The sequence below is a fragment of the Pundamilia nyererei genome, unplaced genomic scaffold (genome assembly GCF_000239375.1).
Source record: "Pundamilia nyererei isolate P.nyererei 1_Seehausen unplaced genomic scaffold, PunNye1.0 scaffold00151, whole genome shotgun sequence".
In the NCBI taxonomy this organism is placed as follows: domain Eukaryota; kingdom Metazoa; phylum Chordata; class Actinopteri; order Cichliformes; family Cichlidae; genus Pundamilia; species Pundamilia nyererei.
In genome coordinates this window covers 1,499,038-1,510,831 of record NW_005187552.1, presented here as the reverse complement: position 1 = coordinate 1,510,831, position 11,794 = coordinate 1,499,038, and the positions used below count along the sequence as shown (strand labels likewise).

General features: G+C 39.3%; 2 protein-coding genes across 2 annotated transcripts in view; both read right to left on the bottom strand.

Annotated features, from left to right (window-relative positions):
• The window catches only part of LOC102215678 (uncharacterized), a 6,720-nt gene extending 2,480 nt beyond the window's left edge, over positions 1-4,240 (bottom strand). Inside the window, exons 1-3 of the mRNA XM_005744950.1 lie at positions 4,174-4,240; positions 3,852-3,946; positions 3,567-3,667 (exon numbers count right to left, since the gene is read on the bottom strand). Of these exons, the coding sequence (XP_005745007.1) occupies positions 3,567-3,667; positions 3,852-3,942 (192 nt within the window). The 5' untranslated portion in view covers positions 3,943-3,946; positions 4,174-4,240. The remainder of the gene's footprint in view (positions 1-3,566; positions 3,668-3,851; positions 3,947-4,173) is intronic.
• A 1,496-nt stretch (positions 4,241-5,736) lies between these two features.
• On the bottom strand, positions 5,737-10,299 carry LOC102214536 (probable E3 ubiquitin-protein ligase ARI7). The gene is made up of 5 exons (XM_005744946.1): positions 10,219-10,299; positions 9,874-9,968; positions 9,612-9,712; positions 6,324-6,479; positions 5,737-6,221 (listed from the first exon to the last, which is right to left on the bottom strand). The coding sequence occupies exons 1-5, from the start codon at positions 10,245-10,247 to the stop codon at positions 5,766-5,768; spliced, it is 837 nt and encodes a 278-aa protein (XP_005745003.1). The 5' UTR covers positions 10,248-10,299; the 3' UTR covers positions 5,737-5,765.
• Between the last annotated feature and the right edge of the window lie 1,495 nt (positions 10,300-11,794).

Here is an 11,794-nt window from a genome sequence, read left to right as displayed (position 1 = left end):
CACACAGATATCCCCCTAAAATAGCTAAAACTAAAAACAAACTAAAAACTACTTCCAAAAACATTCAGCTTTGATATTAATGAGTTTTTTGGGTTCATTTAGAACATGGTTGTTGTTCAATAATAACATTATTCCTCAAAAATACAACTTGCCTAATAATTCTGCACTCCCTGTAAACCGTTACTTAAAAAGTCATCTATTGGCCCAGCTGTCTTAGCTAAAAAATAGTAGTAGTTGTCAAACAGCTAACAGATCATCTGCAGAGGAATGGTTTATTTGAAGAGTTTCAGTCAGGTTTCAGAGCTGATCACAGCACAGAAACAGCTTTAGTGAAGGTTACAAATGATCTTCTTATGGCCTCTGACAGTGAACTCATCTCTGTTCTCTTCCTGCTAGACCTCAGTGCAGCATTCAATATTGCTGATGATAGTATTCTATTAGAATTATTAGAGCATGCCTGTAATACCTGCAGTATTACAGGTACTGCACTGCAGTACCTGTAATACCTACAGCAAGTTATTATGGAGTTCCGCAGGGTTCAGTGCTAGGACCAATTCTGTTTACATTATACATGCTTCCCTTACGCAGTATTATCAGAAGGCATAGTATACATTTTCACTGCTATACAGAGCAACTTTATCTATCATGAGGCCAGATAACACAAACCAATTTGATAAACTGCAGGCATGTCTTAAAGACATAAAGACTTGCATGCCTCTAATTTTGAGTTTTATAAATTCAGATAAAGCTGAAGTTATTGTACTCAGCCTAAATATCTTAGAAATATGTTATCTAACCTGATTCTTACTCTGGATGGCATTACCTCAGCCTTCAGTACCAGTCATTTTTTATCAACGCACATATTAAACAAATATGTAAGACTGCTTTCTTCCATTTGCACAACATCTCTAAAATTAGAAATATCCTGTCTCAGAGTGACGCTGAAAAACTAGTTCATACATTTATTACTTCTGGTCTGGACTACTGCAATTCATTATTATCAGGATGCCCTAAAAACTAACTGAAAAGCCTTCAGTTAATCCAAAATGCTGCAGCAAGAGTACTGACAGGGACTAGAGAGAGAGAGCATATTTCTCCTATTTTCAAAAATCCTGCTCCTCAAGGTCTTAAATAATCAGGCCCCATCTTATCTTAATGACCTTGTAGTACCATATCACCCTATTAGAGCACTTCGCTCTCGCTCTGCAGGCCTACTTGTTGTTCCTAGAGTATTTAAAAGTAGAATGGGAGGGAGAGCCTTCAGTTTTCAGGCCCCTCTTCTGTGGAACCAGCTTCCAGTTTGGATTCAGGAGACAGACACTATCTCTACTTTTAAGATTAGGCTTAAAACTTTCCTTTTTGCTAAAGCATATAGTTAGGGCTGGACCAGGTGACCCTGAATCCTCCCTTAGTTATGCTGCAATAGGTGTTCCCATGATGCATTGAGTATTCTTCTTCATTTACCTTTCTCATTCACTATGTGTTAACAGACCTCTCTGCATTGAATCATTACTTGTTATTAACCTCCGTCTCTCTTTCACAGCATGTCTTTTATCCTGTCTTCCTTCTCTCACCCCGGCTGATCGTGGCAGATGTCCACTGCTCCCTGAGCCTGGTTCTGCCGGAGGTTTCTTCTTGTTAAAAGGGAGTTTTTGCTTCCCACTGTCGCCAAACTACTTGCTCATAGGGGGTCATATGATCGTTGCGCTATTCTGTGTATATATGATTTTAGGGTCTACCTTATAATATAAAAGGCCTTGAGTTGACTGTTGTTGTGATTTGGCGTTGCATAAATAAAATTACTCTAAATTGAATTGTTTCCCTTTTTTCCTCTGAAGAAATCCAGACCAGGAGGAACAAAACAGTTAAGACCCTCTTGAGCACAGCGGAGAAAAAGGTGTGCAGCGAGGATGATTTTTGAACTATTAACTTTAAGTGTTGTTACTGTTGAGGAGTTGTGGATACAGGTCCTTATTCACTTAGCTGCTGTTTACAGTTTAAACAGATTAAGTCTTCATCAAGACAAGCACTACTAATTGTACTTTGCTCCTCATTGTTTTTGAAAAGCAAGAGCAGGCAAAACAAATACAGTAAATGCAGTTTTATCTGTAAGTTTGTCCCAACCCAGCACTTTAAATAATGTTCTGACAGATACCGCTGATGTGTCACAAATGCAGATGAAGAGTTCTTTGGTGTCAGAGCCTGGTGTAGCACTGTAATACTGGACATAATACAGAGACAGACGTATTCTTTGAGGCCAAACATTTGATTCATTTAGAATATTAGAAACTTGTTTTTGCATTTTGACCACCTGTCTGTGAAACACCTATGTTATAACACTATGTCTTAATATATGTTTATTTTAATGTTTTAATCTGGGAATTTCCTTTTTAATATATGAGAGAAAAGTCCTGTCAGCCCTGCGCTAAGAGGGCTGTGGTCATCCATCCGTCCTGTTCTAATGAACACAAATGTTGTAATAGTAATATAAACAGGAAAGTCTGTGAATGTCTGTATAAAAACAGAAAACTGCCAGGACATTTTTTTTTTACCTGGCATTCATCGTCTAGTTTTAAGTAGTTTTTCCCAAAAACTTGTGACATGCAAAAGAGTAAAGAGATTTCTCAAAGAAACTTTCATATTGCTGTGGACATTGTGGATGTAATGTTGTGTAGCAAAGCACAGGTTCAAACCCAGAACGTGCCCATGAGGCTCTATGTAATTTTTTGCTGTGTATCGCAGTTGCTGATTCAACAGCACATCAGTGTTAATCAGTATGTGTACATATTAAAAATGTATGGAGCATGGGTGGAGGATTGAAAAGACCAAAAGATGTAGATCATAGTCCTGTTCTGCTTACTAAACTGTTCTTTGAAAACAGTAAGTGTGGAAGAGCAGCTGTTCAGCAGTGACCAAACATTTCTTTATCTAAATCATCTCAGATGATTATATACTGAAATGTTGTGTACACACTGATGAGTCATGCGTCTGCAGCATTTGCGTTACATATTGAGAAACTCCCATTTATGAAACTTTCACTTAACTAAAGCAAGAGTTACATTACATAAATGCTACAAGCGACAACAACGCAGACAGAAATCAGAGCTGAACATTTCTGTCCCATTTTATTTGTTCCTTGAAAGCAGAGGTGGTTTCTATCGAGATAAGTTAAGTGCGCCACTCCCTCTGTTGGCTTCAGTTAGTGTCGCTCACCCAACAGTCTTTCTCGCTCTCTTTCTCACCTATATGACAATAATCATCCCAGTAAAATGGTATTTATTTAAATGCGCTTTGGATCTCTTTATTTAAGTGAATTAATATGTTTTCTGCATTTATTCACATGTGTGTTTATCACAAACGTGTGCTTAAAATAGTTGTGGGTGGTAGCATTAAAACCATTAACTTTAAGGCCCAAATTATTCATTTATTATCTGGTTTATCCCAAAATCAGGATACTGCCACGATGCCTGATTCCTTCTGTTTCTTATTTATTTAGGTATATTTTTATTTATGCAGTTTTTTAAAAAATGTATTTATTTTAACAAAGACAACCTTCAGTGGCCTACCTGGTCCAACAACCTGCGACACCAGTTGGTGAGAGAGGTCGGGGTCACAGCGTGACCACAGGACATCTGAGCTCTGAGAGATTTGAAGCCTTCACACAAGACTGAGAACAAGCAAACACACCATTTAAAAGAAAATGTGTTACTCAGGAATAAACGCTAATGTCCGTTTTATTTTTACATTGCACAATGTCAATACAAAGGCTTAAAATGATTTGATTTTATTATTTCTAAAATATAATTTAACGTCACTGACACCAGTTTGAAAAGTGCCCAAGTGTTACTTACAATCCAAATCATCCTCTCTATCAACAAACTTAAGTGTTGGGTCATTCGGATCATAACACTTCTCCTGTTTCGTTGTCATATTTGAGGCCATCAGTCTGCGAAATGATAAACAAACCAGAATGTGCACTTTAGTGGTGTGTGTGTGTGTGTGTGTGTGTGTGTGTGTGTGTGTGTGTGTGTGTGTCAGACGGAGAGAGTGAACTCTCCAGTGTTTCCAACAATAACAAAAAGTGCGATCATAGGAGTCGTTACCAGTGAACACACACCATTGCATATCCGACCAAGTGCAACATACATCACTGACTGAACGACGCTGTGTTACCTCTGGACCCGTGAATGCCGCCAACGTCGATCTTTCTGCCGGAGGCTCTGGATACAGCCTAAAGAGGTTGGGCGCAGTGGCGAACTGAGCAACTGCTAACTCAAAGGTCGGAGGAGTCAGTGTTTTCTTGTAAGAAAGTGATAGTGAAAGTAAATTAAATTAAATTAGGAACTTCCCTGACGGTCCTGGAGCATGTTTTGGTTTGTTTGTCTTATAAAGCCTTTGTTGTGGGCTGCTGGTTTATGAAGCAGATGAAATAAATGTTTTTCACACTTAGTTTTAAGCAGTGACCAAAGTCATGTGCATCTTAAACATAATCTTCAGTGGTGGTTGGGGAACATGATATAATTATTTGTGACACGTTTATATATTTAGTGAGGTTCGTCTCTCTCCCGTGTTGTGTGTGTAGGAGATCTTCTGGCTGAAGTCCAGCTGATTGTCGTGGGGAAGCCGCTGGACGATTAATCTGCATTTCTGTCTGAATATAGGATCAAACCCTCTGACAACTGACAGATAAAAATAACTAACTTGTTACAGAAGAATATAAAGAAAGAAAGATAAAAATGAATGAAAGCGTGGTGCACTTTGAAACACACTGAATAATTCATTCCCTACATTAAAAAAACACTTTGAATACATTAATTATTGTAAAATTAGGATAATCAAAGTTTATCTGCCTCCGATCTCTGGACCTGTTCACCTTCAGCCACCAGGTGGAGCTTTGTGTACTCTGCACATGAATTGGGAGGTGCTTCCAGTTACACACAAATGCTTTTAAACACCATGCAGCCTTCATGGTGCAGTGTGGATACATTCCGGTGGGAGCCTTTGACCCGAACACAACAGGAAGGTTAAAAACACCCCTCTAATTCACAGACCTCATGTACAGAGTAAACAAAGTGCCACCTGGTGGATGAAGGTGAACAGGTCCAGAGATCCGATGAAGATAGACAGATAAACTGACTATTCTAATTTTACAATAATTAATGTATTTAAAGTGTTATTTTAAAATGTAGCCAATGAATTATTCAATGTGTTTCAAATTGCACCACGCATTTACATTCATTTTTATCTTTTTTTAATATTCTTCTCCAATAAGTTAGTTATTTTTATCTGTCAGTTATTGTGCTATTTATTTTATTAATGCATTTAGTCTAATCTGTATTTTAGCTTTACAACCTGTAATTAAATGTATAAAATTTAGAACAATTTAGAAGATGCTAATGCCAAAGATGCTGATGCTAAAGATGCAACAGACAATGACAGGATAATGTAAAATAACTAAATATTGAGGCAAAGAATGCATTTATCACAGAATGTATGATTAACTTGTTTTCAAATTTATGACTGAACAACATTTTTCAGGTTTATTGTCGATATGATTCAGACATAATACAGCTGTAAAGATCACATTTGGTAGCAAATTTCTCATCAATATAAGCCAACATTGATTATATCTGATAACTGTTCCAACACAATAGAGAATTATAACAAGTGACTAAAACCACAGGTCATGTAAAAAAAAACATCATGGTATATTATTTACAGAAAAGGCATTAAAAGTGAAACTTGGGAGCTTTGTGTCTTTTTAATTATTTCTTTTTCCATACAGGTATCGATGTCTGTCTGGGGGCTACACCACTGGAGCATGCTGCATAAGGGCCACTTGTTTTCATACATTTAGTGAAGATCTTCAGGCACACAAAACAGAACTTCACCTTACATCGAGGACAAACAAGAGATTTACAATGCCTCTTGTTGTGCTCCACCAGTAACCCACAGGTGGGACAGGCACGCACAGAGGGACACCCGTTGACTCCCTTCACTGAATCAAAGGTGATATCTGGGCAGGTTTTTAGTGTTTTTAGTGAGTGGTTACAGCAGCCATCATTTTCACAGCGGTCTTTCCGAGGCCGTGGACCCTTCCACTCCTTCAAGCACTGCCAGCAGAATTCAAACGGCCGTCCTTTTACTGCTGTGCACACTTTACAGAGGACATTCAAATCTGATCCATTCTCTCTCATCACAGTGGATCTGCATACAGGACACTACATGGAGACAAGAGAGTTACAATATTTAACAAGAACTAAATCTTACAAGAAATACATTTCTATTTTCATGACATTGTACTATTCTAATGAGATACTTACCGATTTGGTAATAAGCGTCTGCAAGGCAGCATTGACAGCCAGTTTGTTTCGAAAATGCTCAGTTTCTTGAGGAGTCAGAAGAGCCATTTTCCAAACCTCTGAAAAAGTCCACTCAGCACTGCAACCAGACCCGCCACACACAAATCTGCTTTCACCCTTTATTGAGATAATGAGAGATGGGAGAATTATCAGACTTGTTCCAAACAAGTTGATGAAATTTTTTTTTTTCCTCTTTTTTTCCAGTTAAGCTTAAACTATTAAAATATTAAACTCTATATTGTGGAAAAAGGTTGCTCAATAGCTAATGAAACAAATCACAATCAAAATATTTCCTCATCCGTCAGAAATGCATTGCTAAATATGCCATTGTTTGTTGAAACACTGTAATGATTTTTGTTGCTTAATTCTGTCTTAAAGTCATCGGTGCAAAGGCTCTTCACACAGAAAACATTCAAAGGTCACAGCTATAAAAGCACAGGTGTAATTAAAAGCTGCACTGGAGTCTCAAAAAAGCCAAATAAGGCAGTAAGAGCAGTAAGCCAGAATCTACAGTCCCAGTGTTTCCATATAGGCTTGTACATTCACTGGTTACTCATCTAACTTTAAATACTGTTTTATAAGTCCAAAACTCCTGAGGTGCAAAAGAAGGACATGACTTCTCAAAATACTTTAACTTTGTCGTGGACAATGTGGATATAAAGTTGTTTAGCAGAGCATTATTTAAAAAGTCAGTTAATCACCAGAGCAGCTACGGTAAAACCTGATCCCAGAGGTGGACAATTAATTTTCCCAAGGAGCCACATAAGAAACTGGGACTGTTGTGAAAGGCCACACCAATAAGATTAAAAAGAAAAGCCTTTGGTTTGTAATATCCTAATGTTTGTTACACCACTGGAAGGACCTTTTTATAGCTGCAGATGACCAGTTTGTTACTACTATGAGGGTGAGTTTGATTGTCTTCATGTTTTGGATCTATAAACAACTTTTTTTTATTTTATTCAGAAGCTGAAGGCTTAAAGTGGAGGTCAGTGGGTGGCTTTGCTGGTGGGATATACTTCCATGTTCCGTGGTTATTTATCAGAACCAGAATCAGAAATACTTTATTATTCCCGAAGGAAATTATAGGTTACAGCAGGCAGCACACTAATGGCGCATGCGCACTTACAAAGGAACCCTCTGACCAAACTTTACACAAACATCACATTGGGAAGACATGTCAGGGAGGTAGGCTGATAGGGGGGAAAAGCAATGAAAATACATAACATGAGGTGAGAGGAGGAGAAAAAAAACACTCCACTCAGACTGAGCTCCTAATGGGAGAACAGTTTGAGAACAGAAAAAACACCCCAGCACAAAAAGCACATGACTGTCAATACACCATACACCGCGTTCCAAATTATTATGCAAATTGTGTTTAAGTGTCATAAAGATTAAATAAGAAGTTTTTCAATTAAACCCATGGATGGAATTGTGTCTCAGGGCTCTTTGTATCACTGAAATCAAACTCAGACACCTGTGATCATTAGTTTGCCAGGTGAGCCCAATTAAAGGAAAAACTACTAAAGAAGGATGTTCCACATTATTAAGCAGACCACCATTTTCAAGCAATATGGGAAAGAAAAATGATCTTTCTGTTGCTGAAAAGCGTGAAATAGTTGAATGCCTTGGACACATAATGAAAACCTTAGATATGTCATGAAAATTTAAGCGTGATCACCATAATGTTAAGAGATCTGTGGCTGAGTCAGAGCACACATGGGTTTGTGCAGATGAAGGCACGATGATGAAGGTTTCTGCCAGACAAATACATCAGATTAAGAGAGCAGCTGCTAAAAGGCCATTACAAAGCAGCAAACAGATATTTGAAGCTGCTGGTGCCTCTGGAGCCCTGCGAACATCAAGGTGTAGGATCCTCCAGAGACTTGCTGTTGTGCATAAACCTTATATTTGGCCACCCCTAACCAATGCTCACAGCAGAAACGGCTGCAGTGGGGCCAGAACTACATGAAGACTAATTTTCAAGCAGTCTTGGTCACTGATGAGTGCAGTGCAACCCTGGATGGTCCAGATGGATGCAGTGGTGGATGGTTGGTGGACGGCCACCATGTCCCAACAGGGCTGCAACGTCAGCAAGGACGTGGTGGAGTCATGTTTTGAGCTGGAATCATGGGGGGAGGGCTGGTCGGCCCTTTAGGGTCCCTGACGGTGTGAAAATGACCTCTGCAAAGGATGTGGAGTTTCTGACTGACCACTTTCCATGGTAGAAAGAGAAGAACTGTGCCTTCTGAGACAAAACCAATTTCATGCAAGATAATGCACCATCTCATGCTACAAGGAATACCTCTGCATCATTGGCTGCTATCGGCATAAAAGGAGAGGAACTCATGGTGTGGTCCCCATTCTTCCCTGACTTCAATCCTATTGAGAACCTTTGGAGCATCCTCAAGAAAAAAACTATGAGGGTGGGAGGCAGTTCACATCCAAACAGCAGCTCTGGGAGGCTATTCTGACATCCTGCAAAGACATTCAAGTAGAAACTTTCCAAAAACTTACAAGTTCCATGGATGCAAGAATTGTAAAACTGCTATCAAATAAGAGGTCCTATGTTAATATGTAACTTGACCTGTTAAGATGTTATTGATTGAAATAGCTTTTGATGTCTGTGAAATTAATCTACTAATGCTGCAAATTCAACAAATGACCATTTTCAATTCTCTACAACCGATGACTCGAAAAATATGCCGACTGTCATTTGAATCGACTATTTAGGAAAAACAGAAAAATATCATTTTGAAATGCAGTGTAGAAACACAAGACAAGCGACATGGGTGGGTAAGGGTAGCGAGAGCCAGTGTAGACAGCCCTGGTTTGAGCTAAACTTTAATTTGAGTGTTAATTAGAGGTGAGGTGCACCTGTGGATTGGTGATTCTCTGGACTTGTCTTCTTCTGGCAATCCATTCGCTCACTGGTGAGCTACAGCCCTGAAGTGATTAACGGTATATGTGCAATTGGTTTGTTTTAAAGACCGGTCAAACTATTTTATGACCTTAGCCGTGTCTCTGTTTAAAGTATAGCAGACCTGAGTGTCTCATTGATAATTACCAGATATATAGCTGTCATTCCCTGGGTTCAGTTACCTGGTTTTTCCTTGTAATTGTAAAGCTTTTCACTCCCAATCACCACACCACCATCCTAGTGATCATCATTTATTTCTCTCTTTTTCCCCATCACTCGTTCTTGTTGCTACGTACTGTTTATTTTAACAAAGACAACCTTCAGTGGCCTACCTGGTCCAACAACCTGCGACACCAGTTGGTGAGAGAGGTCGGGGTCACAGCGTGACCACAGGACATCTGAGCTCTGAGAGATTTGAAGCCTTCATACAAAACTGAGAAGAATCACACACAAGCAAAAAAATCAGTGTTACACAGAAATAAATGCTGATGTCTGTTCTTACATTGGTTTATGCATTTGATTGTTTTCTTTTTTACTGTTGCTCCATTAAATTCTGTTTGACATCGCCGTGAAAAGTGCTCACGTGATACTTACAGTCCAAATCATCCTCCTTATCGACAAACTTAAGCGTTGGGTGATGAGGGTCGTAACACTTTTCGTGTTTTGTCGGCACTCTTGGGAGCGTCACACTGCGAAACAACAACAAACAGATCTGAATGAACACTTCCGGTTTCACGTAAAAGAGCAAAATCCGGCTTGGAGTCAGAACAGCGTGCGCGCTGCAGTGTTGCGGGATCTTCGATCAACAGCGCGAGCTCTCCGGTGCGCAGTTTCCACATACATAACAAAAAGTCCGATCATAAGAGTCTTTACCTGTGAAAACAGACGAGTAAATGTAGCACACACACACATCAGTGAGTGAACCACGCTGAGTGTTACCTGTGTAGCAGACCCGTGGATGAGGCCATCCTCGCTCTAGATGCAACCAAAAAACGTCTGACGCGGTTATGAGCGTAACAACTAATGACTCCGAGTGACGTGAACATGGAGCTTGACCTTTATCAGTGAGCACTGATAAGGAGGAAACCGTCCCTGAAGATTGAAGTATAACACATATAACACATAATATTCTTAAAAAGAGGGGAAAAGTTGTTTTTGTTGTTGTTTTCTTTTATTTGTTTTTTGTTTATGTTTAGCAAAGTTATAGTTATAGACTTTTTCTACACTAGGGACGACTCCAGGATCAAACCTTTGGGGGTATGTCATGCATACAGTGCATTGCACTAAATACTAAAGAAATATGGTGCTTACAAAAATATTTAATCTTTTTTCACTTTTGCAAATCTCAGTTTAACCTAAACCTTCAAAAGCAATCTAATTAGTTGGTATGCCTCCTGGCTGCATGCCAAATATCCTTGGGCAAGATACTAACCCCATGTTTGCCTACTGGTGGTGGTCAGAGGGCCCGGTGGCGCCAGTGTCCGGCAGCCTCGCCTCTGTCAGTGCGCCCCAGGGTGGCTGTGGCTACAATGTAGCTTGCCATCACCAGTGTGTGAATGTGTGTGTGAATGGGTGAATGACTGAATGTAGTGTGAAGCGCTTTGGGGTCCTTAGGGACTAGAAAAGCGCTATACAAATGCAGGCCATATGTTTGATGTCTGTATACAGCTCTCTCTCTCTCCTTCTCTTCCCCTCTAATTTACTTCACTTTATACAAATATTCTATTGAATACGGGCTGCTGCTGACTTCCATCTTCTCCTCTGGAGCTCTGCTGTACTGCAATCAAACAATGAAGCACACTTTGACCAGAATAGGAAACTGATAAAGTACATAAGATAAAGTGTTTGATGCTGTTTAAGTATTGATAAGTATGGATACTAGTGTTAGTATCCACTGAGTGTGACAGTGTAAACAGTTTGTTGTGTTAAAATAAATCATGTGATCTCTGTGTGGAGATGATAGTGAAACTAAATTAGAACTCAGGAACTTCCCTAAAATTCTTGAAGTGTGTTTTCATGTTTGTCTGACAGAGCTGTCAGCTGAACAACTATTTAGAGACAGCCCATCTCAGTGACTAATACACTCACCTTATCTGACTTTAACAGAACCCAAAGGAGCTCCTCAGCCTCACACACAATCCAGACAAACACAATGTGCAAGTACAGCGTGTCTGTTCGCTCACCCGCAGGTGAGTTGGGGATTATCAAATTAAATCACTCCAAAAACCAGCAGAAGACCGTGAAAGACTTGAAGATGAAAGCAGCGCAACTGTTTCCCAAGAAAGGTAAGCCCAACAACTCAAAACAGATCTGTGTTTAATCTGTGTCTCGTGTGATCATGTAGAAATCTGATAAAAAGTAAGACAAGCAAATGAGGCAGACTCTGTTATAAGCCTACATTCAAATGTCCTCGTTTATTTTATTCATCTTTTAAATGACCTTAATGTGCTTAATTTTTATTGTTAAAAAATCTTTTGATTTAGTTTGGTTTACATTATGTTCAGTATCAGTTTCA